Source organism: Colletotrichum truncatum (assembly GCF_014235925.2).
Source record: "Colletotrichum truncatum strain CMES1059 chromosome Unknown Contig_0003, whole genome shotgun sequence".
In the NCBI taxonomy this organism is placed as follows: domain Eukaryota; kingdom Fungi; phylum Ascomycota; class Sordariomycetes; order Glomerellales; family Glomerellaceae; genus Colletotrichum; species Colletotrichum truncatum.
This window is the reverse complement of record NW_027222400.1, coordinates 5,395,896-5,422,244: the sequence shown is the minus strand read 5'-3', so window position 1 is coordinate 5,422,244 and position 26,349 is coordinate 5,395,896. Positions and strand designations below refer to the sequence as shown.

Here is a 26,349-nt window from a genome sequence, read left to right as displayed (position 1 = left end):
GTCTACGTGTAATTTAGTGAGTGGATGCTTCGAACGCAAGTGTTCCTCTTGGATCTTAACAATGCTTATCGCTGCATGGATAAGTGTCGACGACGACCGCGTCCAATGACTGAGAATATCTACAATGCCTAAATTGAAATGAAACACGCTCAAACTTGAGGATAATGATCATAAGTAGGTAAGTGAGTTGCGCCCTTTCATAGACTAGTGCCGATAGTTTTACGATCTCGAGGTCTGACTTGGGTATTGTTGCAGCTTGGAAGCATTTTCTGCCTGCAGTGTTCGAATTTTCCCTGTCAGTCATTCGCTGCACCTTTCATATCCATGTTTTCAATTTGTTTTGCCTTGAAGCTTCAAGACTAATGCTGGTGAGTAAAATTTGAGTGCATAATATCTGAACATGGAAAAGTACTTTAATTCGCAACTTCCACAACAAGGGCTGCAGATGAAGAAGGGCTTCATACATCAATACATCTTTAAGAATACATAGAATAAAAGGTTTTCGGGACCCAAACCTTCAGCCTCCGTATTTCACGGCAATTGGCAGATGTCTGGGTGTAAGGCGGTCTGTGGAGCTTCCCTTGTGGGGGCTAGAGGGACCACAACGCAATGGCTTTGCCCAGATGTGAATATCGTCAACAGGCAGTGTCCCTACGCTAGGTATAAACTGCACACATCTTTCCTTTGAAGTTCTCCTCTAGAGTTATCTCATTCATGTCTATTAGTAAGAAATAAAGTTTTCAGAATAAAATGCAGGGGTCGTTAAGAGAGTCAACAGAGGCCTACACGTTTATATACGTCGGCTAACAGCTAACCCGACTCCTTCACCAGCTAGGTTTTTTCAACAAGGCGAAAAGGTGTGTCGTGTTCCGCTCTAACTGCTAACACTTTTCCGGCAGGTGACAATGGGTATAGCTACGATAGTCCAAGTTAGCTATGGCTGGTGCTATTTACTCCACCTGAGAGCCAGGAGCGAAGAATAGGCCTTTAAAATCAGCCAAGCCGCCCTACAGCAACATGTTCAACATAACCTGTGGGCCTAGTTCACAATAGAATCCTTCAATTTACCGCCATTTCGTAGAATATCGCTTCTTCAACCGTGTTGTATACAAGTGGATCCTATAACAGGCAGCAACCCAAAGATTTACGAGTTTAGGCAACAATTTAAAGGGTCTCTAGGGGAATGGTTCGCTTGAGCCCACCAACGCATCTGGTAAAATTTCCTAATACGGCAAGCAAAATCTCTGCAACCCTTGACTCGTTAAAGTTGTTCAAGGTCAATGGAAATTTAGTTGCGCCATGGAAATGGTTGATGAGTGGGTTGATGGGTCTCATCCGTATTCCAACGTCTCTTTGATGCGATCTCTTTTTAGTAAACTTCCCTAATTCGAGAGATAATTCCATATTGGCGGCGGAGATATACGGCATATGTTGTGGTTTGAACAGTAAGAACTGTCCTTCAATGACATATAAAGGGTCGGCCAGCGTGACTGAAATAATGTACTTCAACTCATCACATCAACAAGATCAAGTTCAAAAAAGAATTCTCTAGAAGATCGAGCTCGTTATCAAAATCTTCAAAATGCAGCTCCAGCTTCTCTCTATGTCCGTTCTTGTCGCCTCCTGCGCTGCCGGGGTGATTCCTGAGCACTCTCATGAACACGACCTCGCCATTGATATCTCGCCGAACCCTGGAAACGTTCTGGACAAGCGCGACACATACGACTGCAAGGGCAGTGGCCTTTGCGGTAGCCTTACAACCTGCGACGATGCAGTAAACAACAAGCTGATCCGCAACGATGACATTAACTACGGCGCCCCTGGGTAAGAACTCCTCTCTGAATATCAACTCAAAACCGAGCAAATTCGGTTAGTTCGAGGCAATAATCCAACCCTGAGACTAATTACAATATCTTATTGGGATTTTAGAAGTGGAAAGCCTTCCGGCTCGTGCTCGGCTCCTTTTGGTCCCATGGGATGCGGTGTCTTCATCCAAGGCCCGTCGCACTGCACGCGCAGTGGTAATCAGATGTGGTGGGACTACCAGGACATCCGCAAGAGTGGTTGCAGAATCTGTGGATCGAAGCATTGGGGCAACGGATGCTTGACTACCATCAACTACGTTTCTGGATGCTCCAGCTCTTCCTGGGGCAAATAGGAATCGCCATCCATCATACACGCATGCCGTTTTCAACCTCTTCTACTACATAGCTTAGCCTCTACCAATATAAATTCCGGTTTTTTACCTAGTATCTTGGAATTGGGACTCGGTTATTCTTGCAAGATATGCATGGGTTAACTACATGATATCACTTAATTGATTGTGACTGTTTCTTGTTTCAGCCAAGCTTGCGAAGAACATGGTCTTTACTTGTTGTAATATTTTAGCTCTCCAACTTTGCTCTAGTTTGCTGTGTATGTAACCACACCACGCTGCTCCCAAAGAGCCGCAATCTTCGTAGCAGTTGTGCCTTTCTTAACGTAAAGTTCTTTTAATACAACAGCTCGGCTTTAACACGTTTTCTCCAAAGCCCTGAAGGTCCATTGTAATAAAAAAAAATGTTACTTGAGCCTTTTGGTAACAATTCAATTCTCTTGCCGGAGTTCAGTGCTTAGTCTAAACTTTGGGATAAAATAGAGGGATGAAGTAAGTTGTTCTGAATGCGGTTCAATTGAACCAGAGCTTCAATAAAGATCAGTTTTCGTCATAGCACGGATTTTCAACTGCCATTAAACCCTATTACCCAGGTATTCTTTGGGGAGATAGACACCCCAAACCAGCACAGTAAAACAAAGCTGCGTATTTCATTTGTTCTGGTATCGTCGTATTTTATTTTTTATTTTTTTGAGACTTCCCTACCCTGAAGAAACGAGAAAAGGGAAAGAAAACAAAATTTTCTGTTGTAAACTTATGTTAATGATAGGGTGTCGAATAGGCCTGGTAAGCTTATGACTCGGGAACGACCACGTTGAGCTACCTACTGAGTGCCAGCGAGTTGATCCTGAACTACCTTATTCCTGCTACAAGAGCCCCGAACTGTTGACGAAAGTTGGCAGGGCAGGATCCTCAACAAATACGCGTCGCCGCTTAAGATATCACACCTGCATCATCAAGAATAGGGCACTTGCAATAACATTTGATTAAGATGGAGGTAGTATTCGCGATTGGACGGTGTCCGTCCGACGTTTGCCGGTTTCGGCCCCACTTCGGCAGTTCGTGCCTCTTGGTGTCATTGCCGTTATGAAACATGGAACATGTACTCGACAATCAGATGAAACTGAGCTTGTATTATCATTACCCAGACAACACACTGTTCAAAACCATGACGCAGAATGCGCGCCGCGCGTTCTCGTCTCGGAATTTCCGGCGTCAGATAATTTTCCCCCCCTCGTTCAACAGGTTAGTGCCGTGATGGAATAGCTACTCTATGCCGCAGGTCCCGCGTTGGTGACGTTGAAGAAGTTGCCAGCCACCACCTTGTTTGCCAGCCCCGCTTGGGTGAGAACATCGTTAACTTGAACGCCCAGACGGTTCGAGAGGGTTTGCAGAGCTGCGGTTCCTTCTGGTGTGATGTCGCTGGTGTCGACCAGTATCTCGACGTATCGGTGCGACAGGGGAACCTTTGCGGGTGGCGAAGGGCCCTTGTAAGGCGCAATAGCCTGTGCATTGGTAGTCAAAGTGTGAATGGTGCGCTCGCCGTCGTTCAGCTTGACTGTGGTGGTCGAGGCGGCGGGAGTGAGATCCGCCTGGGCCCAGTGAAGAAAGGTACCGGTGGCCGGAGGGTTGTTGGTAGGAATATCAATGTCAACCATGATGAGGGCATAGCTTTTTCCGGTCAAGGGCTCCGTCGTGCCAACTGTAGGCTCCGATTGTGTAACTGATATGATTAGCCTGGGTTTCTTTAGCGCATGAGTTTTACCTACGGCTTTTGGCCAAATCAACGCCATTGAGAGCCGACTGGTCACCGTAAGCAACGATGAGATCGACATTGGAAGCAGGCTGAAAGCCTGCGGGAGTCGCAGCCCAGGTCAACAGGGCGTTGCTCAATAAGAGGGCGATGGTAGAGTGCTGCATCGGTGCGGTAGTTTGTCAAAATTCTCACGACACTGGGGAATATGAATGGATTGGAGACGAAGTTTATCCTAGGAGATGGGCTGTCGTCTTATACCAACCGAGCGGCGTGGTGAAAGCATATCGAGTTAGCAGGGATCCAGCTCGAACGTGCTCGAACGTGTTCCACACAAACTGTCCCCAAACATGGGACATATCCACTCAAATCGCACGGATGACTGAGCTATGCAAACATGATACGAATCAGATAACCCTAGACAGCCAGACTGTTCGATGTTCGACTTGAGGGAATCCTTGTCGGCTGACGGCTCAACCAAGGAGTCTGACCTTCTTCGCATGTTCAACATCTCAAGGTCATGGAGCCCAATCAAGTCTAGTGAGTCTTTCAACAAAGTTGAACACCATGCGACTGCTTTCATATCTCCGATGGTAAACCCCGAAGTCAATCATTTGTAGGATAAGATCTCAACTCGGCTTCTGATTCTAATATCTCTCATAAGCGGAGAAACAGATCATAGCAATGGCGAATTTATATCAGATACTTCCACAAGGCAAATAACTTGCTGAATGATTGAAGCTGTCGATTCTCGACATTTTCATGAACTGCAGCTTCGGTTCAAGTCAGGTTCTTAAGGATTGGAACTCTATATTACATCTCTTATGTTATTTGTGAGAATGTGACTCGGCTGATCAAGTCCTAACCAACGTTGCAACTTTGATTTTCGATCGTCAGGATGAATGCTGTGGGTGGGGAAAGGTAGGCAAGCACTTCGAGCATCATGTGCATCAATCATTAGGTATACCAAGGAAAGTCTGCGAATTGGGGGACAGTAGTAAGATACCAGCGACTCGCAGGGATTAGAGGGCAGTTGCTGAAAGTGTAGAGGCACCCCATAATTGTCGTCTGTGTACGCAATGCTCATATTCAACTATTGCTCCTCTCACCTTTTTCTTTTAAGGAAATCGTCTCTGGAAGTTGTTAGGCTTTCCACTTATGTTCCCTGTTCATAAAGTTGTGCGGTTTTCATACTGAGCTGCCTGAAATCTCATTGCTTCCTTTTCACCTCTCTGCATCTTCCCCTCCCTTCCTTCTTCTTCCACATACAACTTTGAAACGGTGGGGACGCATTGATAGCCGTGCTGAGAAGGAGACAGCAAAAGGCCAAAGTAGCACGATTAGCAGGAACAGAGGCAAGCTCCTACGAGACATCTTAGACCGTTTTTAACAGGCCGCTAGACGTCACTTTTACGCTCAGTAGTGGATATGGCAGAGGAAACAGATGGGTTTCTAACGTATTGCCATACAATTGCAATTCTGTTGTTAGAGGAAAAGGTAGGCAGGAAAAAATGAACCGGGAGTAACAGACCTGTTGCCAGTCAGCGTTTGATTGGATTGATACGTATGAATCAACGAAGCCAGGCTTGGTTGTTTCTTTTTTATTCATCGTGAAATTTGCTGAACGGTTTCCATTTCACTCCCTTCTCACTTTTCAATATTTTATCACTCATCAGTCGTTGATGGCGATGAAGAGAGGCTGAGTAGAAAGAGTAGGAGGGAACATGCTGTAGGATACGCGCTCTTCAATACCTCGTTTGACCAGAGGTTAATAGTCCCCGTACTACAACAAAGCCCGCAGGGTTTTACTATATTTCTGTCAGAAATTGCTGCCGTTACGTCAGTCTTGCTAGAGACAGAAATGCTACTTCATATTCCCACAATGAGTGCTGTCAGGACATTAGGATTTACCTGCAACATCGTCAAATATATGAACATTAACACATGCTGCGAGTCTGCAAAAACTTCATATACATGTTACTTTATCTATAACGTTATTGGACCCTTCACATGTACTTGTTCGTCCCCGTAAATGTGGATGGCTCCAGTTTGACAGATGGCAATGTCGTTAACCATGCTCCCTGCACCACCGGCTGCATGGATGCTTATCTTCCAACAGACGAACCGAAAAGCTTATGTGTAGGCCAATTTAACTGAAAAAATTGACAATCTCAGCGTGTAGTGATTGCCAAGAAGAAAAAACTTAAGATACGTGTAGGAGGTAAACTCGTATCGACTTTCAACAGCCGGGACGACATGCTCACAGATAGAGATGGCGGAAGAGGATGCACATTGAAAATGAAGATTTGTATGAAGTTGACCCAATCCAGTAGGGTAAATGTTATCGTGAATTGATGAAACAGGATATCTATATAGAAAGAAATGAAAATAAAAGAAATGAAAAAAGGCCAGATTCGTAAGCCTTCCAAGTGGTATCAATGTCTAAATGCTTTGCAAAGCTAATTCGCCGCAAATAAATTGCGCCTTTAAAAAAAAAAAAAAAAAAACCAGCCGTCAAGGCCAAGAAACGAAAGGCATCTTTCCTTGATTATGCTTTTCCCCCCCTTGTTTCTCTTATACGCAGGACCTAGCCCCACCGGGGCTCGTCCGCAGGGATTTCAGGGTATCTCCTCGTTTGCAGCCGAGCGGACTTCTTCTCGGACCGCCCGGAGAGATGGTTCTCGTCTCTCTTGGCGATCTCTTTGACGCAGGTAGACTGGCTGCTTCCTGCGACTGGTTGGCAGGTCAGGCCGCTGCAGCATGGTCGAGTACCGCAGGTATCTGAGATAGAAAATGTTAGCTCACCGTTACCTACAGGCATTGCATTGGATTGGGGGGAGAACCAACCTCCTACTTTGGAGACGCATTGTCTCTTGACAAGGCCGGCATCGACGCTGATAGCGGAAGCAACGCCAATGATTGCAACGAATGTGGTGAGAGTAAACTTCATTTTGGCGATCTTTGTACAGCGGTTGTGCAGTGTATGTGCTTGTGTTGATGTATGTGTAATAAAAGTTGGAGCAGGTGCGTGCCGTTGGTTTTAAGCAGTTTTTTTGTAAGCGAGTGTGTTATTTGAATATAGCCCTGTGTTTCCCGGTGCTGACAGTTGAGTTTAATGAGGAGAAAGGATATCTTGTAGATCCGCGGGCCTTGCTGAAGCTATATAGATTGCCGTTGTGTTCTCCACGATCCACGAGTCAGAGATGGTAATCAAGGAGTCGTAATACATCTGATCTTTTCGAGGCTGTGTAGTTTCTCTAGTCGCACGGCTTGGCGTGCTGCAACCAGATCAAGATCGACAATCGTCTCGTGGAGGAGCCCGGCCGGCGTGCATGCCGGCCCAGGCGTACCGGGTTCGAGCTGGTTACGTACGCCCTGTCTCGAGTCTTCGGGTTCGTCAGAATAGGTGTCCCATCGAAAGCCGTCCCATGGCAACGGGCACGAGGAGGGGGATAAACGCATTGTGTGGTGCCGGCAGGAATAGCGTTTGTCGCATCCTTGTGCATTGATTCTAGAAGACTGCCTCCAAGAGACAAATTTGGTTTCAGAAGAGTCTGACGTCGTGCTCCCAGCCAATCGGGATGGCACGGCAACAGCGAAGGATAGCAGATGGCTATTTTTACATTGCTTTAAGGGACACGCGTGTCGTCCGTAGTGAGGTTGAGATGAAAGCCAGAGCGACTCGGTGATTCAAAGCCATAGTGTGCAGCGTTCGGAATGTAGGCTTAATATTGACAAGCTTGGCGATTGTCGCCTTCAGAGTGTTAATAGACGAAAAACTGCCGGGTAAGGTTCTGCGCGTTGATTGGAAATCTACCAAGACTATCTACTGAAACCATGAGAGAGTGAACCCCGCACGAGACGAAAAGTTTGAAAAAGGGCGATGAGGGAGCTTGAGTCTCATAGAGTGGTAGTTTATCAAACACGGCACGGTAGCGATCGGGGTAGCAATCCCTCCTGATGACCGTTACCGATCCCTCCTCAAAGAATCCCGAACTCGGACAACCATCGTCAGCTTCAAACATCAGATCTTTTTGAGAGCCTACTGTTGAAAACGCAGAATTCCAGCGAGAAATAAACTATTCTTTGGAATACAGGGCTACGCAGCGGTTTCAACATTCGTAAGCTTTCTGCCTCTTATCTGTCATGATTCTGGACAGGGCTCGAGCAACTGTTGGATCACATTCGCCGACGAAAGTGGGACGGGAGAGACCAGATGAAATACTACAGGGCGTTCCTTGCAAATTATGGATGCCCTACGGGTTAGCCGACGCTTGACTCGGGAATCGCATTATAAGCGGGAAGTTAGGAATCAGACGTTTTGCAAGTCGGTTCCTCTGCGTATTGTCCTCAATAGGCATGCAATTTCAAGCCTGTGCTTGTCATCCATCTTCCTAAGATGATCGTGCTGGCATTGTCCCACTTATTAGACCAAAAGACCAGGCCAGGGGGTCAAGCCATCAGCCTACGTCGACTCGCCTCAAACAACACTTCTCTGCTCATGGAATCCATCGTCCTGATATGTTAGGTTTGGTGATGAACATCGTGACCACCGTTATCACCTAGACAAGGCGCTACGGCCATGAGGCTTCAGGATCATCGCTGATCTGTGAAGCGTGGCGAAGACATCTTTTCAGCTGAAAACACTAACACATCACCGGCGCTCAGACTCTCCGTCTTACCAAGGCAATCTCACGCTTCATAGCCTGTAGTACATTATGTCGACCTCGTCAACTCACCAACAACTACTTGACAGCATCCTCATCTATGTCGAATGCCAAACCAGCGTGAACAACTTCAGTCTCGAAAAGAAGGTGATGTGACTACATCCCACTTCACCATGTCACCCCAAAACCCAGGCTAAGCGTTTCACTTCATGCCCCCAGCCACACTCCGGCTTCCCGTCCCGCCCTTGCAGCGCCCCTGACATAACGCGCAACCACCAAAATCGCCCGCATCGCATTCAGCTTCTGCACATCAAGCAAATAATAGGCCCCCAATCGGCCCCCATCCGGAGCCTCCGCAGTACACGTTCTTGTGGGGATGGGATGCAAAACGGGTGAACCCTTCTCCGTCTTATCTTTCGACGTCGCTCTAAATCTCTATATCCGGCTCACACCTTATAACGTGTTTGGAGCCAGTAAACTACTGAATTGCCAATAAACCAATTTAAGCTCAAACGTATCCTGTCCAGCTTCTGCACGACGACTGAAATACCAGAGGGAAAAACGCCTCACGCGGCTGTACAAGCGCAGGGTTCCGCGCAGACGTAGCCGCTCACCGGCGCTTCACAATGTAAGGAGCACCACAATCAGCAGTCTAAATATGCCTTGAATCTATTGTAAACATACGACAGTACCGTAGCTCGTCGCACGATGTCACTTCAAGCCTGGAAATAACCATCACGCCTTTCGATGCGTCCCCTCGGATTCCTCGTGTTAGCTGCTCGTCATGTTAGGCATTCTCATAGGGCGCTGCAATCGATCATCGCGGCGCTTGTCTCTAGCCTCATGATAATCCGAACATCACCTACGGACGCAGGAAGGATCTGTCAGCCCTGTTCTAGGGATAATTCAGCCGTTGATAATCTGCAAATCGAAGGAGTGACGAGGTCCTTGCATGTCTCTATCTACCTAGTTCAGGCCGAGATACATACAACCTCATGTTGCTAAATCGATCCCTCAGGCTGATCCGCAGTAAGCCATTTCGTGATGATGAAGTTGCCCATCATGGTCAACTATAAAGAAGCCGCTCGTCAATCTCCTTCTACCCTCTGTCATTCAAAATCACATTCTCACCAGCATCCAGGTGACAAAGACATCCCGAAACAACGGCCCTCTCCCATCTCCCAACATGAAGTCCCTCACGCTACCTCTCCTCTCCCTCATTTCCCTGACCACCGCCTCACCAACCCCGGACCTCGTAGCCCGCGACCTCTCCATCCGCAACTTTGAAGAATCCTTCCTCTCAACCCTCACCTGGACGCACCCAAACAACACCGTAAAGCTGGTAGGCTTCAAGCGCATCGTCATGACGGCCTCCCAGCACGAGGACCTGAAACTCAACATCCGCTCCTCGCCCTCGGAATGGGCCGCCTTCACATCCGCCTACCACGACCCCCACGAGTCCACGATGCGCGTCTACTTCCCCGTCGAGAACGCCCTAATGTACCACGCCGGCTCCCTCGTCGAGGCCAACACCTTTGGCGAGCACCCGCACCCGGTCCTGGACGGCGACCTCGCCGTCGTGGGACGCTATCAGACGGCCCACGTGACGGGCGTCAAGGGCAACGTCGTCAGAGACGGCGTCATTTACCTCAGCGAGCCGGCGTACCCCGTCCGCAGGTACGGCGCGGACTCGAACATTCTAGTGTACGACTTTGGCTGGCGCGAGGGCGCACACGCCCACGGTCACGGCCACGACCACGATCACGATCATGACGATCACGACAATGACAACGACGACGTTGGAAAACACATTGGCCCAAGAGACGAGGGAAAAGGCGGCTCCTGCAAACAGAACCACGGCGGCAGGGTGTGCTCGCAGGTGTACAACATCAACCACGGCCGGTGCCCCCGCGACTACTCCTCGTGCATAGACTACAACGGCTGGCCCATCAAGTCGTGCGACAACCACAGCAACAAGTTCGCGTTCCCCGGCAGCGACTGCTTCACCGCCGTTGCGAGGGGACACTGCTGGAATGAGATACCCAACTGAGTTTGAGACCTTTTTTTTTTGACCTTCTTTTTTTTTTTTTTTTTTTTTGGCTCTGTTCTTTGTTGCCCAAGACGTCTTGCATTCCAGACGGTGGATATTTTGGGGAGGGGAGGATGTCATATACGCACGAGGCATATGTGGTGGTGGCGGCGCATGGGGTCATGGGAGAAGAATGTTACACACGCATGGGAAAGGGAGGGGGTTCACGAAGAAACGAATCACATATTCAAGGTTCATGTCACATATGTCACTAATCGAGTCATAAAAAAAAACGTTGATGAAATCCATACCAAATTCAATTCTTCATATGCCACTCTATCGCATAAAGTCCCAGAACTCAAAAACCGTTGGTTAAGGGGGGCAGCAGACATAGGTAGTGTGCCTCGTACCAACATTTGAGTTCGTTCATTCCAATAACCCATCTTTCCCCCCGTTGAATACCGATGAAATAAAAATAAAAAAAAACCCGGAAATAGAACCTTGACCAAGATCGCCAAAGAAATTTCAACCGTAACCCCCACCCCCTCCGACCGAATAGCCGTACCCCCAAAGAAAGTTTCTTTTTATGAACCCCCAGTAGTAGTACATCCGTTCAGCGAACGAAAGAAAAGAAAGCGTCGCCAAATAGTTGTCGTCATTACGTGATCCGGGGTGGTGCTGGGAGTGAAACCATACATCAAGCACACAAGCGTAAAAGCGTCATTAACGTACAGGTCGCCAAATTGTGAAGTCGTGACATCGTCCAAGATAACGTTTTTTTTGTTTTCCCCGAGTGGGACCGAAACGCCGAACAAGACATCCCCAAGTTGCTCATGAGCTACCGAAAAAGATGTCGTCGTTGTTGGTGAACATGTTCACCGCGTCATCGAACTCCTCATCAAACTTGCTCATCATGAGCATGTTGGGGTCGCGGTCGAATTGGACCAGTCCCTCCTCGCTGGTGAACGCCTTCATGAGCATCTCATCATCAGGGTCGCCCAGACCGAGGCTGGAGATGCTGGTGTTGCCGACCGCGCCAGAAGTGCCTCTCATTCCAGCCAAAAGTGAATCGTCGCTGAAGCCAGAGGCGTTAGGCTCGGCGTCAAAGAACTGGTTCGGGGGAGGCGATGAGGACTGGGAAAGCTCTGGCGGGGTGTTGTACTCGCTCTTGGATGGTGATTCGGGTTGCTGGGGCAACGAAGCTGGCGCCTCCATGAGGGCTTCCGGCGAGACGTAGCCCGAGTTGTGGCTTGCAGCGGGTGATGGCTCAATATCCAATTCTCTGTGAATCCGGGGCGGCGACGAAGGCATCGGCGCAGAGGATACCGTGGTGATTTGGAGAGGCATGTCCAGACCCGGTCGTTCGATGCTGATACCACCCATCTCGAAGTGGTCGTCGGACATCATGAAGTCGTTCTCTGGGGAGTTGACCGCAGAGCTGTCAGAGTATCCGGATTGCGACGAGGTGGAGGTGGTAGACTTGTTCTTGGTCCTGGTACGAGCCGACTTGTTGACGCGCTCGTCCATTTCGGGGCGGTGCTTGCGAGGGCGGCCGCGCTTGACGACCTTCTTCACGATTCCGTCGAAGGCGCCAATGCACATACCGCGCTGGCGATGGCGAGTAAGAGCATCGTGGCGGGCGAAGCTGTTGCCACACTCGCAGGGGTAGGGCTTGATACCGGTGTGGATCTTGGCGTGCCGCTTCAGGTCGTGCTGGCGAACGAAGCACTTCTTGCAGGTAGGGCACTGGTATTGTCGGTCGTTGAGATGGGTTTGAACGTGGGACTTTATGTTTTCTTTCCTGCCAAACTTCTTGCCGCAGTCGTCGTACACACAAGTCCACTTGCCATCGGCAGGATCGGGGCCTTGGATGTAATTTGCAATATCCTCGAGGGTGACACCGGTTTCAGTCTTGGTTTCCTCAATGTTGATGCTTGCGATGCTGGCTGCGCTGGCGATGCTGGCAAGAGACTCGGTACGACGATGAGGTGAAGTGCGGCAAGACATGTCAAGGGATCGAGCGGGAGACATGGATGAGATTTCAATATTAGGATGACGCAGATCGGGTCTGTGGTCGAACGCGGCGTGGAAATTCATCAGAGGAGTGTGAGGAGTTGATTGTGCCGACAGGTCAGAGCCGTTGAAGTCGTCGGTGATGCCATCGTAGCCGCCCTGGATCTTCATGAACTCGGCGTTGAAGTTGTTCATGTTCATGAAGTCGGCCGTGGGCACCTGCTCATACATGGCGCCGTCGGTAACCTGAGTAGGCTGCGGCTGACCAGGCATGGCGTTCTGTTCAGACTGTCTCCTCATCTCTTCAAAGATGTTCTGGGTCCGCTGGTTTGACTTCCTCGTCGGCTTGAGCGTCTCTTCCATAGACTCATCATATCCGTCAGCGAAGCGGCTTGGTCTGGCCGACATGGGCTCGTGCTTAACGGCCCGATCATGAGGCGTCTCCGTTGGAGTAGGGGGGAAGTAATCTAGACCTTGTAAGTGACTGAGCATCGTTGATTGGTCATCGGACGACATACTGTTTGCATTCTGATGAGGGGGCGTCATAGGTCTTGACATTTGTTCAATGCCCATGGTCTCGAACTTGTTTACCCTGTCCATGATACCGTTGCTGATTCTCCTCGAGGATCGCCTCGTGCTGGCGGTGTCGCCCTCAGAGATCCAGCCCTGTGGGGTATTGGGGGCGTCGCTAAAGTTCATGAAGGAGGGTGTCGAGAGGGAAGTGTCAGGGCCAAAGAGTTCGAAGTCCTTGTTTCCTCCCATGTTGGCGCCGTAGGCCTGCTGGTTCTTCGCCATCATGCCGTTGATCGGGTTTCCATACTGATCGAACTGAATGGGAGTCGAATCAAAACACGAGGCGTCGAACCGCTGGGTCTGCGGGGTGCCGTTGGGGGAAACGAGGTAGTTTTCGTGATCGTTAGCGGCCACGAACATGTGCTGTTGATGTTGGAGTTGTTGTTGTTGTTGTTGCTGCTGCTGTTGGTGAAAGTGTGCTTGCTGCCTGGGGCCCGGGCGTGCTTGTATGCGTTGCTGCTGCGCTTCTCGCAGTACGTGCTGCGGTTGTTGTGCTAGTCCTGTGTTGTTAGTGATACTTACCGTCGCAAAGTCCTGCCTTGTGGCTGTCGTGGGAGACATCACTTGTCTGCGAGTGTCCAGGCTAAGGCCTCGGCGGTGGCCGAGGGCACGTTGACGCTGGACATTGTTAGGCAATGGCTGGATCTTCACTCCTTCAAAGGCCGTCGGTGTCGAATTTTGGCGTCGGTGCCGGTGACGGGCATGAAGACTGCTAGTTGGCGGATGGTTAGACAGCATGGTGTCGCAAGTCGAGTCCGGAGGGAATTGTCGTCGGTCGGTTGGTTGTCGAGGGAACCTTTTGGTCCGAAACTGGATGTAAGTTGTCAGCATCGGAGTTGCGCATGGCGCATATGTTGGGCCTTTTGGTTTTGATCTTTTTGGTTAAAAGAGAGAAAAAAAGATGATGATGAACTCACCTCACGCAGCGCAAGCAGAGCTGCCGGGCTAGGGGTAAGGGTTGGTTGTGCTCAGTCGAGGTCGACTTCGCGGTTAAAATCAGATAGAATCTGTTCTGTTACGCCTTATACAGGCGATGTAAGATAAGATGAGAGCGATACGAGCGTGCGCTCTCTACCTAGGCAAAGGTAAACTTGTCAATGGCAATAAATGGTGATGTATGGATACACAAGAAGTATTGGCTTCTTGAGTAGTAGTAGTAGTAGTAGTAGTAGTAGTAGTAGCGGTAGCGGTAGTGGTAGTGGTAGTGTGAGATGTAGTCGCGATGGACGACGGAGAAAGTTGGAGTAGAGGTTGTCTTCCTGCAGTAGTGGGTTTGGGCGGGAGGGGAGGGGAGGAAATTCAAGATTCCACTCTGGAGGTGATCTGGGTGGGTAGGAGTAGTAGTAGTAGCGGCAAACAGACAAGCTGACGGGGTAAAGATAGCAACAGCACCAGAGTTGGTTGGAGGGGTGTTGTATCTGAGGAAACCAGACCAGGCTTACGGTGGTGGGCGGGTACCCAAGGCGTGATGGGCTTTGTTGACATGGGAGAGCCCAGTCGTCTCCACAGCAACGAGATCGAGTAGCGTGGGTTTGCACCAGCTGGACCTGGACCGCAGCTGCCGCCCATACTAACAGACTCCCAGACTACGGACTACCAAACACAGCTAGTGGCCCTGGCCCAGGTACTTTGCAGGCAGTTGGAGCTCCCGCACTGGCACCACACTATGACCCAGGTAACTAACTTTCTCTCGTCATCGCCCAGGGCCATTTCACTCTAAAACACTAGGAAATCTTGTCGGCTAAGACAAGGCCTCCTGGTCTATTCTCTAGCCGAGCCCAGGTCCGTCGCATCTTGGGCCAAGTTTTGCGACGGTTGCTTCTGGTTGCCGTTCACTCATATTCCCATCATTTTCTTCTCCCTGAGCATGCTGTTCCACTCAAGATGTATACATGTATTTTCCGGATCAGCATCATCCAAGTTGGTTCTATTATAAAGACTGGAGAACAACAACGTGAACCCAACTAATTGGCTTACACCGCAAATCTTGTTGCTGTCCAATTACTCCTAGTATCCCATCCTCCTCACCCATAAGCAGAGTGGACCACCAAACAAACATCCCCGTCAACCTCATTCTTCTCCGCAATTCAAGGAGAGAAAAAAAAAAAAAAAAAGAGGACGTGCTCCCGTTTCGTCACCTCTCGATTCGATCCTCCGATCGTACAACCCCAGCAACCGGACTTGTGGAGGGTAGCCGACGCCCACCGAACACCCAAGTCTCACCACCGCTGCCAGCGACTTGGAACCGACCACGCACAACATCCGCCATGGTGTGTTTGTCCAGCCACAATCACCAAAGTCTGGTTTCACCTGCTGTCTCTCATCAGCCTAATTGTCTGTCAAAGACGGGAACAAGAGAGGCCCTGTAACCATCCCTTATCCCTTGCTTTAACACTCTGTCCCTCCCTGCGTCTTTTCTGTATCACCTGCTCCATTGCTGCCACCTGATGTTGTCGAAGTTGAGTATTCGTACGCCGTAACATGAGATGACTGAGCGAGGGCCATCGGACGGTTTTCCTTGAGCACTCTTCATTGCATCCGGAATCCCCGTGCTCAAGAGCACCAAGGGCCTTTTCTTCCGTCGTCCGATGGCCTGACATTGTTTCCCGATTTCATTACCAGCCCCCATGGCCAATGCATTACCGAATTTGATACCCGGCCCACCAACATATCCACCCCTGTGAATAGCTTCACCCAACGACCAAATATCCCAGTGAATCCAATTGTACATTTATTCACAGCAAACTCATCGCAATTACATTTTTATTTTGACTAGGACATCCTGGAGCTCGCGGCAAGCGCCTAGGCCTGTTGTTCTGGAGTCTACATCCTGAGAGCGAACCCATGAGATGAAAGCCGTTTCTGCTACAAAAAGACTTGCTGCTGAGGGTTTATCCCTTGCAACCTTGATTCAAACCCCGAGACGAGGTCATCAAATCACTTTCCTGAGCTACTCGTCTCGCAATAAAGACAAAACCTCACGTGGGAACCGACATTGACTTCCGACGGGAACTACATCCCTGCGTAATCGACGATACCAAAAGCCTCGACATCAAACTCATCAATGACAGGAGCAATAAAATCACACGCGACGTCGCTAGGTTTCCGCATATCGCTTCGGTCCCATCGAAAGAGTCATCGTGCATTTGAGGGTGATACGTGCCAAGCATCGTGGAGTTCATTGGCCAGGTATCTTGCGGTGAGGCCGCTTCCAAACATCTCGATTGGTTTCTCGCCAGGTGGCCTGGCCTAGTCATGGAGTTTCAGAGCCCTTCTGCAGCGGAGATGGAGGAACTGGCATGCGCTGCAAGCCACTCGAAAGCAGACTTGGCGGGCTTTGGCTGTGCCATCTGACTAGAGCAGCAAGACTGTCGCGGTGAAGAATGCAACGTGTGGGACAGACTGATTGATGCATATCGTGGGCCCGCCCGCAAGGAGTTTGGCGAGCTCGCAAATGATGATTGCTCTAGGTTAGACTGCCCAACGGCCACGGTGGGCGTGTTTTCCCTTCTGGGTAAGGGCAGGCAGACGGCGAGACTTTAGAGGTGTCAGGATTATTTTATGAGCTGGCGTCGCAGAAAGAACATCTTACTACAACTGGGCTAGGTACTCTAACTGTAAAGTGTGCCTTTCGTGGTGTTGGGCCATTGCTGGGGACACGGGGCTATCCTGGGTGATGTACTCGGTAGATCGGAATCGATGCGGATCGGAGAGTATATTCCTGTTGACGTTTACCCGCCGTTACCACCCCACGATTCAGCCTTGCGTGTGTCTGAGGGTGACAGTGTGTTGCCCAATCCATTCTCTTCCAAGGTCCTTGCCTAGTCTTTACCTAGTCTCCCTTGGCTCACCGAACTTGTTGGGCAACATCGTGCACCAACAACGATAGGAAAAGGCATAACGCACTCCTAGAATGGAAACTTTTACTCTGATTGACCTGCATCATGGTTGTTGCCAAGCTGTGAAAGTACTGAAAGACTACAAGGAGGGATGCTATTAATCACGTGGTGTCTCACTTGTTGACCATGACTTACTACAAGCGATTTCTGAGGTTTTGTGGCAACTCCATGAATTAGATGGCAACAACTATTGCACTCAAGGTTTCTAAATACATGTGTGTTCACTCTAACCGTTCTGGTCAACATTTTGTATGGTTTATGGTGCATCCCAGCCAGCTAAAATCACGGCCGAAGGAAAAGAGTCTTGCATGGCAAATGGCTTCCTTCCTTGCCGTCAAAACGTTAGCATCTCTATCATACCAGTCTTACAGCTATTAAGGATTGATTATAGTCTTATATTACCGGGCTTTAATGTACTGAAGTTTCCTCACAATCGCCTTGTCGTGACTTCCTAAAGGGACTGAAGCGTTAAATCAAACTTCGTAATCCTTACTCATCTTCAGCAGCCATAATAGCATGAAGCGGCTGTGGAAAAAGTATGAGAAATCATGATTCTTGTATAAGACCAGCAAATTTATGTAGCCTTGCATACGCAATTCGGTGAATGAATGTCAAATACAAGTTATTGAACACTAAAACATGTGTTAACTTACCTAGCAAAAGATGTGTGACGACAACGTCAATATTCGCGGGACACACCGAGCGAGACGTGTTTATGTAAACCTTCTTAAAGGTACACCGTAGACGTAAAAGCAGGTACTTTCTTGCGCACATTCTCTCTCTGAATCAAGTCAATCTTTTACAACTTTTCTAGCCTGATTATCATGTGCCTAGTTCGTCGCAATGGGCAACTCCAAGATTGAGAACCTCAAGATTGTCAAATCAAAGTTCGAGAGACCGTCACGGTTGTGTGGAAGAGAAGAAAAGCTGCGGCGCGCCGTTAGACACAAAAAGTAAACATAGACAGTAACGATATATAAAGGCAAGTCGTATCACGGCATCGTCCTTCCCACTCATTGCTTTTCCTTGCCACTGATTGGCCAAGCCGGCTGAACCTTCTGGCTGAGAAATGCAGGTTACAACTACCTAACTAGGTAATTAACCTTTGGCATTTCTAACGTCGATATGTACAGAGAATGGGTGCATCACAGGCACGAGTAAAAACACAAGTAGCCGGAGTAAAGAGCATAGAATCAGCATCTTCCCATTGGGCTCGCGGCAAGTGAAGTGTGGAAAATCCATGACAAGCTCATATTATACTGAATTGGACGATGGGGCAAAGCTGTTACCTATGACAGTGAATCAAAAGACAGAAAAAAGGGACTTTGGTATCTCAGCCCTTGGCTTTGTGAAACCGGAACGCCACGACAAATGTAATCGGGCCTCGCTCGTGAGGTACTGTGCCATTTTGGTGCTCTCTCTACCAGGAGTCGAAGTCATCGGTGGCATAAGTCTATCTATATGATCAAAATCATTTCAATGTGTGGTTTTCAAAAGCGGCTTGCAATGTCTTGATATTTGACCAAGTCTTCATCAGTTGTGTCAAAGTAGGAGAGCTGGCTGTTGATCCGAGGTTGAATTATGAAATACCAAGATGTAAAACACGGCCGACCAACGGGCCCGCCCCGGAACCTGGACCTAAAATCAGAGAAACAATGCTGTTTCCAGCCTTTGCAGCTCTAAATATGTCAGATCGGGTTCCAATGTCGCATTCTTACCACCAGCTACCCGGTCTGAGCTTCTGCCTCCACTCACGCCCAAGATAGACGCCGATGGTGATATCGAAAAGTAAAATCACTAGAGGAAGGGTCAGGAGAAAAGGGGTGGGGGTCAATTAAAGGTCTGACCTCCATAGCTCTAAGCCTGACACACGGACATTGTCAATATTCACCAAATGAGAAAGGCGGCTACCAGCAATTCTACGGATAGGTTTATGTGGTCACTATTACGGCCCGGGTGCTTAGCTCACGCCGATCGCCCGACCGCATGGCAGCGGATAATCCGGCGACTCTTGAGCTCGGTAGTGAACTAGGGGAGAAAAGAAAATGATCAATGGGGTCAGCAAGTCAGGCGATATTGGACCTCACTCAGCCTTAGCTGAAAAGGGGAGGAAGAGACCCGCCGCGTCGGGTCAGTTTGTGAAGATGGACGAAGATGTGCTGCATTAAATGGTGGCTCGAATCATGCAAGACTTGGGGAAGTCTGGGGCTGGCAGAAAAGTACTGTTTGTTGGTTGGAGGATATGTGGGAGGTGGTGTAAGAGTCGGCCGATGATGATGCGTTGTTTCGATGAGGCGACGAGGACTGCACGGAAGGTTTTATCGTTCCAGTATTCGTTACTTGCGGCATAGTATGGCTCTTGAGAGGGAAATACAGGTGCAAACATCAGATGACATGCATCTCTCGGACCCGACAGGGTTCAGGTGTGTTAAGAAAAGGTTGATATTCAGTGCGGCCTGGTTGGTTCATGCAAGGGGAGCCAGGGGTGGGCGAATGGAAGATTGTTTCCACAAAAGTTTGCATGAATTTTGAGAGCGAGCAATTGAGTTTTTAATATCTTTTTTTTCTTCTTCTTCTCTTTTCTTGTGAAGCGCAACATTGATGATGAGGATGATGGATTGCAAGTTAAGCCAAGAGATGAAAATTATTGTCACTATTGTCTCTGGCGGGTGTTGTGCACTAACCAATACCTTAAGCAGAATGAATGGGCTTGTGAAATTCAAAAATTTGTCACTGTCCCCGTTGCTTATTCTAGTGGCATCCCGAGGCCGAATGACCTGTGGCCTCGGGAGCTTCAGGGACCAGAGAAGAGAGAGTGGAGCATTGGAAACAGGACGCGAAGACGGATTTGGACAAGTTTGGCTTGCACAGGTGCCGATAGTGGCTCGTGCACCGAGTCTTCACCTCCAGTTGGGTCACCGCGACAACCAGGGGTCAGTCGGTGAAAAAAAAAAAAGTCCACTGGCCTGTAGTGTACTACCGCCTACCTGCCCTATCCGTGTCCTTCAGTGGCCAATTGGTCTCCCCTAAACCACGTCGTAAGGTGGCACTGTAGCGTACAACAGGTCGTCGGGGCGTCCCATTCCGATCGATTTTCTCTCTGCAGCCAAATTTCCAGCACCCATGACCACCATCTCCCCTTGAGGAACTCTGGAAATAACTGACCCGGCACCGACCCAGAAAGCAATTCCTCCCCCCTGTTCCAAAACTCATCAGCCCAGACCCAGGCCCAGCGACAAGCTGCCCAAATATCCACCCGCTTGGGAATCCCTCCAAAAGCTCTCTCCGTTTCCTGCGTCGGTCTCTTTGCCGTTCACCTCACCGCCGACTAGGCTAGATTTTGGATATTCCAGTCTAGCTCGTCTGCTTCCTTTGTTCTTCCTCTCTCCGATACACACAAACACGTGTATATACACATACACATTTTACACTACACCTCTGCGGCCCCCCTTCAAGCAGACAGGCAAACAAAACAAACAACAATAAACTTCCATCACCGCCCCCAGTTCCGAGTCCGGCTCTCCTCGGCATCCACCCACGCACACACGCACACACACTCAAAAATAGAGACCTCGCATCAACACCCATCATCTCGCAATCTACCAAGTTTATGCGATGTCAGGCAACACCCTTAGAGGCACGCCCAATCGCGGCCAGGCCCGTGGAGGCATCCCCTTCAACAATAGCCCTTCTTCCACTCCTGCCGCTGCCTCTGGCATTCCTCGCCCCGTGCTAGAGACCCAGGCTTCCCAGAGCGAAGCTGGTGGATCGGGAGTCAGTGCAAGCCGGCAGAAGCAGACCAAGAGAGATGAGGTATGTTACTCCTGTGCTATTACCCCACGATGTGTGATATTTTCTGCCCCTCTGGATCCGGGGAGGTTATTTTTTTTCTTTCCCTTTCTGTCTAGTATAGTCTATCCGTCTGCTTTACCCTGTTCTTGGTCTGTCCGCCTCGAATATCTGCCAGACTGGACGAGACACAGACGAAACTCCAGGGAACAGAATGGGAAACCTCACCTATCGCGAGCTTGAGAGAGCCAGACTGCTCGACACAATGGATACTGACTACTACGTCAAGGCCATCCGCAAGAAGATGGAGAGCGATCTCTCCAAGAAGAAGCACCTCACGAGCCGAGCCCGCCACTCGCGCAAGGCCCCGCCGGGCACCGTTCTCGCCCTGAAGCCCAGTCCTGCCCTCCAGATCAAGCCCGCCACGACCGTTGCCGAGGCCGCCCAGCTCATGGCCGCGAAGCGCGAGGACTGCGTGCTCGTCACCGACGATGACGACCGCATCGCCGGTATCTTCACCGCCAAGGATCTGGCCTTCCGCGTCGTCGGGGCTGGCCAGAAGCCGAACCACATCACCATCGCCGAGATCATGACCAAGAACCCCCTCTGCGCCCGCACCGACACCAGCGCTACCGACGCCCTCGATCTGATGGTCCGCAAGGGTTTCCGTCACTTGCCTGTCATGGACGAGAACCAGGACATTTCGGGTATTCTGGATATTACAAAGTGCTTCTACGATGCTATGGAGAAGTTGGAGCGTGCCTACTCGTCCTCAAGACGCTTGTACGACGCCCTCGAGGGTGTGCAGTCTGAGCTCGGCACGAGCCAGCCGCAGCAGATCATCCAGTACGTTGAGGCACTTCGTAGCAAGATGTCCGGCCCGACCCTGGAGTCTGTCCTCGACGGACGCCCCCCTACGACTGTCAGCGTGCGCACGTCGGTGAAGGAGGCTGCTCAGCAGATGAAGGAGAACCGCACCACTGCCGTCCTTGTGCAAGATCAGGGAGCGATTACCGGTATCTTCACCAGCAAGGACGTCGTCCTTCGTGTCATTGCTCCCGGTCTGGACCCCGCAACCTGCAGCGTCGTTCGCGTCATGACGCCTCATCCCGACTTTGCTCCCATGGACATGAGCATCCAGGCCGCTCTGCGCAAGATGCACGGTAAGACCGATTCTGTCAAACATGAAGAGAAACACAGACAACTGACAAATTCCAGATGGTCACTACCTCAACCTGCCCGTCATGACGGCCGACGGCGGCGAGATCGTCGGCATGGTCGATGTTCTCAAGCTCACCTACGCTACTCTCGAGCAAATCAACACCATGTCCACAGCTGATAGCGAGGGACCCGCGTGGAACAAGTTCTGGCTTTCGCTCGACGACGGCACAGAGTCCATGATGTCCGGCGAGGGCAGCCACACCCACCACACGAACCTCGGTTCCCGCATCATGTCTCCCGATATCACTCGTGAGCGTATCGGCGACAGCGTCGCTCCTGGCGACTCCGCCTCCCATGTCGGCCTTGAGTCTCCGCCGCATTCCATCGTCACCGGAAACAGCCCGGCCCAGCAGTCTCCCGCCGAGCTGCCGTTCCCTTTCAAGTTCAAGGCACCCTCCGGACGTGTCCACCGTTTGCAGGTCATTGCCTCCCAGGGCATCGGTGCCATGGTGGCCAACGTAATTTCCAAGCTCGGCAACGAGGTGGACGCCATTGGCGGTGCTCCCACAATCGAGGAGGGCAGAATTTCGGGTGGCTTTGCGCTCAGCTACCTCGACGACGAGGGCGACTCTGTCTCCATCACGACAGACAACGATCTCCTCGAGTCCATTCTCCTCGCCCGCCAGGGACGCAGGGAAAAGGTCGATCTGTTTGTCCACGACCCCGAGAAGCCTCCCGTCGCTGCCGCGCTGCCCGTGGAGCCCGTCGCTCTCCCCACTCCCCCCATCTCTGCCACCCCCGATCTGCGCCACCGGAGGAGATACGATGACGAGGACGATGATGCGGAGGATGAGGATGATGATGTTTCTCACGTCCGGAGGTCGCGCCGCTCCAGGGCGGCTCCCGCACAAGATCCCGACCAGGTCATTGCGGGTGTTCCGAATGAGCTGTTGCTCCCCGGTGCGATTGTGACGTTGGCGGTTGTTATTGTCGGTGTCTTCACCATCTCGCGCCTGACCAGTAGGTAAGGGATGTCAAGGGATAGAAGGGGGCGGATCTCATTCATGACTTCACGAAAGTCCTTGGCGAGCATTGTAAATATGTATCGAGTATGGTTGTCTTTAGACTGAGTACCCCGACGTTAATTAATACACCGCGCACCTCTATGGATTGGACATAAAAAAACATTTTCTCTATAAATCTGAATGAGCCTGAAATTCTTTCTTAAACTTCTTTTGTAAAAAAATATCCAATTGACTTCTTGAGTATGAAATATCGCTGCTGAGAATTATGCATAGCCAGTCGCGTATCCTTGGCTGCTTACCTAAGCAATCCGCGGCATAGGCACGGCGGAGACTTCCGTCCCAGCTCCCGAAGCTCCAAAAAATATTCCCAGCGCAGACTGCAGCAATCACTCCTGACTATCACGCTGCAGCCGACGCCATGATTGTGAGGAGCATAGTTGGTCTGCACGGTATGTTGCCCGTGTTCCACAAAACCCAATTGAACATGTCACTAACGAAACATTTTCTCTCAGGCCGCAGAGCCCTGGCGGCGCCAGTCGTCCGATCATGCCACCGCACCATCAAGACCGAGTCCCTCACGGGCGAGATCACCCCCGAGCAGATCGAGGCCTTCACCTACCGCGCCGCAAAGGCCGCCGCTGGCATCACGCCGCGCAGAAAGACCCGCGACGGTCAAAAACGGGACTTCGGCCCTCAGTGGACCATCAAAGAGACCTACGAGCGGTTCCGCGACGTGCAGAAGGCCACCGACCGCATCGGCTCCTCCGTCGGCAAGCACTACGCCCCCTCATCGCTCATCCACAACCCGCCTTCGCCCAAGGATATCTCCCTCGAGATGCTCATGGCCTCGCAGACGCACATGGGTCACCACACGTCGCTCTGGAACCCGGCCAACGCGCGGTACATTTACGGCGCGAGGCAGGGTATCCACCTCATCTCCCTCGAAGTCACCGCCTCGCACCTGCGGAGGGCCGCGAGGGTGGTCGAGGAGGTCTCGTACCGCGGCGGTCTGGTGCTGTTCGTCGGCACCCGCAAGGGCCAGATGGATATCGTGACCAAGGCGGCGAAGCTCGCGGGCGGATGCCACTTGTTCAGCAAGTGGACGCCCGGTAACATTACGAACCGTGACCTGATCAACCGCGGCAAGGAGATCAAGGTCGTCGACGAGGCCGACAAGAAGTTGAAGGGTTTCGAGCGGTACGAGCGTATCGCTCGTCCTCTGCTGCCTGACCTCGTTGTCTGTCTGAACCCTATGGAGAACTACACCATGCTGTACGAGTGCGGATTGGCCAACATCCCTACCATTGGTATCATTGACACCAACGCGAACCCTGACTGGGTTACGTACACCATCCCCGCCAACGACGACAGGTATGTGTCCATTTTTTCACGTCCTTTTCACTTGAGAAGCTAATCTTTAACTAACACATGATAGCTACCGTTCCGTCGCCGTCATCGGAGGCATCCTCGGCCGCGCCGGCGAACAGGGCCAGAAGCGCCGTCTTGATGACGCCAGCAATGGCGTTACCAGCTGGCAGACGCCGCAGGACACGAACCGGTTCATGCGCGAGGCGAAGAGCAGGTGGGCCAACGAGAGGAAGCGCTGGCAGCGCGAGAACGCCAACCTCGCGGAGGAGCAGGGCCAGGGTGGCGAGGCGCAGCTCCTCGAGATGGTGCAGGCGCAGCGCAAGCACGCCATGTTCGGCGAGGAGGTTGTCGAGGACGAGATGGAGCAGGAGTTGACTGCTGAGCAGATGAAGGAGGGTGCGCTGAACGAGCAGCTGAGGAAGCAGTTGATGGAGTAGGCTGGTGGTGGTGGTGATGGTGGTGCTAGTGGTGCTGCTTTTTTGAGAAACAGGGAAAAAGAAAAAAGTGTAAAAAGGGGCCTGTCGGATGGGTTGACGAGGGCTTTTGTACAGATACACTAATGTATGAACATGTACAGTATTATAGAAATCTTGCCCGTTGAGGGTTTCTTGCTCTGGAAGTGTTTGAGCTCTTTCGTGATTGATATGTTGGGTTCTGTGAGTGAAGCGATCACCTGTTGTAGTCTTGGTGTTTTTGGAATTTTTGACGATGACGGTCTAACCTGTTGCTTTTGCCAGGACATGGATGTTTACTGACCATGACTTGGTTGTTGGTAGTGGCTCATTCTCGCATTGTTGTTGAGCTGTCTCGTCGAAACTAGGCTGGGTGTCTCTGTTGTCCTGAAGCAGAGTACTTGGGGTTTCTCTTTGTATAATTCCTACCCATATAGTAAGTCAAACGTTTCTCCACCAAGATAACTCGGCATGAATGGACAGGCTGTGACTGCTGTACCATGTGCAAGCGTCTCGTGGTGTGACTGTCGTGGCCACCTCTCTAATCTGATGAATAAGAGATTTTAGACGATGTGGATTTTAATGTAGTTGTTTCAGAGTACAGTTAATAACCAGTATCAACTTTTTGTACTCTCTCAATTCCGATTTATTTGACTTACAAACTTATCTCTACATGTTCCAACAGCGAACTCTTTCAGGCGCCGGGTTGTCAAATAAGCACACCCTGACACAACACAATCTACACCAAATTCTATTTAACTACTTTCTTCACGGTCTGTTTCTTTCAATTATGCGTAGTGTCATTGCCAATATGATTCAGGCTTCAGAGCATGTCTCCAGGCTTAAACTTTGAGACATACAGCAGTCTCGTCAGTCAGTCAGAACATTAATCGTGACTGACCAATAATCTGACATCGACGTCAACTCTGCAATAGCCTGGTCTGATCGCCACTGAGGCTCTAACAATCTCTTGGCAACCTCAACTTCATGTGTCGTGAACAAGATGATATCTGATAACCATCAAGCCACAGTGAGGCTTGCGAATAGAGTTTCCAGCTTACATAACGCCAGACCCCGCCCCCCATGTTGAAAACTTCGCGCCTGCGCATTTCCCCTCCCCAAGGTCCAAAACTCATCACCAAACGAACATTTCAGCACGCACAAGCCCAGGGCGGCCAGACGGCTCCGTATTAACACGCACACACACACACACACATACCCCGCCAAGGTTAGGCATTCGTGCATGGTGTAGCTGTGGTGTCATCGCAGCTAAAAACTGGCAGCAGGCAAACGTGCACGCACGCGCGCACCGCGCATATCATAACCAAGTGCAGCCAGCGGCAAGCCACCCCTCTGGACAAACAATTATTTGGTTTCGCGAATCGGCGTTTGAGCCGAGGTCGTTTTATTGGTGGCCCCCCGACAACCAGTCGGTCTTGACCTCGCTTTTTCGGCGGCACGCATC

General features: G+C 50.6%; 6 protein-coding genes across 6 annotated transcripts; 3 read left to right on the top strand and 3 right to left on the bottom strand.

The window, feature by feature from the left end:
• Positions 1-1,582: 1,582 nt before the first annotated feature.
• On the top strand, positions 1,583-2,158 carry CTRU02_206356 (uncharacterized protein; the record flags this gene model as incomplete). Its single annotated transcript, XM_036728047.1, has 2 exons — positions 1,583-1,824; positions 1,930-2,158. The coding sequence occupies 2 exons, from the start codon at positions 1,583-1,585 to the stop codon at positions 2,156-2,158; spliced, it is 471 nt and encodes a 156-aa protein (XP_036580161.1).
• A 1,268-nt stretch (positions 2,159-3,426) lies between these two features.
• On the bottom strand, positions 3,427-4,075 carry CTRU02_206355 (uncharacterized protein; the record flags this gene model as incomplete). Its single annotated transcript, XM_036728048.1, has 2 exons — positions 3,427-3,878; positions 3,925-4,075. The coding sequence occupies 2 exons, from the start codon at positions 4,073-4,075 to the stop codon at positions 3,427-3,429; spliced, it is 603 nt and encodes a 200-aa protein (XP_036580162.1).
• Positions 4,076-6,495: 2,420 nt separating this feature from the next.
• CTRU02_206354 (uncharacterized protein) lies at positions 6,496-6,858 on the bottom strand (the record flags this gene model as incomplete). Its single annotated transcript, XM_036728049.1, has 2 exons — positions 6,496-6,689; positions 6,756-6,858. 2 exons carry the CDS (start codon positions 6,856-6,858, stop codon positions 6,496-6,498), a joined length of 297 nt encoding a protein of 98 aa, XP_036580163.1.
• Positions 6,859-9,761: 2,903 nt separating this feature from the next.
• CTRU02_206353 (uncharacterized protein) lies at positions 9,762-10,625 on the top strand (the record flags this gene model as incomplete). Its single annotated transcript, XM_036728050.1, has 1 exon — positions 9,762-10,625. One exon carries the CDS (start codon positions 9,762-9,764, stop codon positions 10,623-10,625), a length of 864 nt encoding a protein of 287 aa, XP_036580164.1.
• An 810-nt stretch (positions 10,626-11,435) lies between these two features.
• On the bottom strand, positions 11,436-13,928 carry CTRU02_206352 (Metallothionein expression activator 1; the record flags this gene model as incomplete). Its single annotated transcript, XM_036728051.1, has 2 exons — positions 11,436-13,084; positions 13,136-13,928. 2 exons carry the CDS (start codon positions 13,926-13,928, stop codon positions 11,436-11,438), a joined length of 2,442 nt encoding a protein of 813 aa, XP_036580165.1.
• A 6,776-nt stretch (positions 13,929-20,704) lies between these two features.
• Positions 20,705-24,869, top strand: CTRU02_206351 (uncharacterized protein; the record flags this gene model as incomplete). The annotated part of the gene is made up of 6 exons (XM_070204699.1): positions 20,705-20,902; positions 21,003-22,041; positions 22,097-23,059; positions 23,475-23,513; positions 23,577-24,435; positions 24,500-24,869. The coding sequence occupies 6 exons, from the start codon at positions 20,705-20,707 to the stop codon at positions 24,867-24,869; spliced, it is 3,468 nt and encodes a 1,155-aa protein (XP_070061803.1).
• Between the last annotated feature and the right edge of the window lie 1,480 nt (positions 24,870-26,349).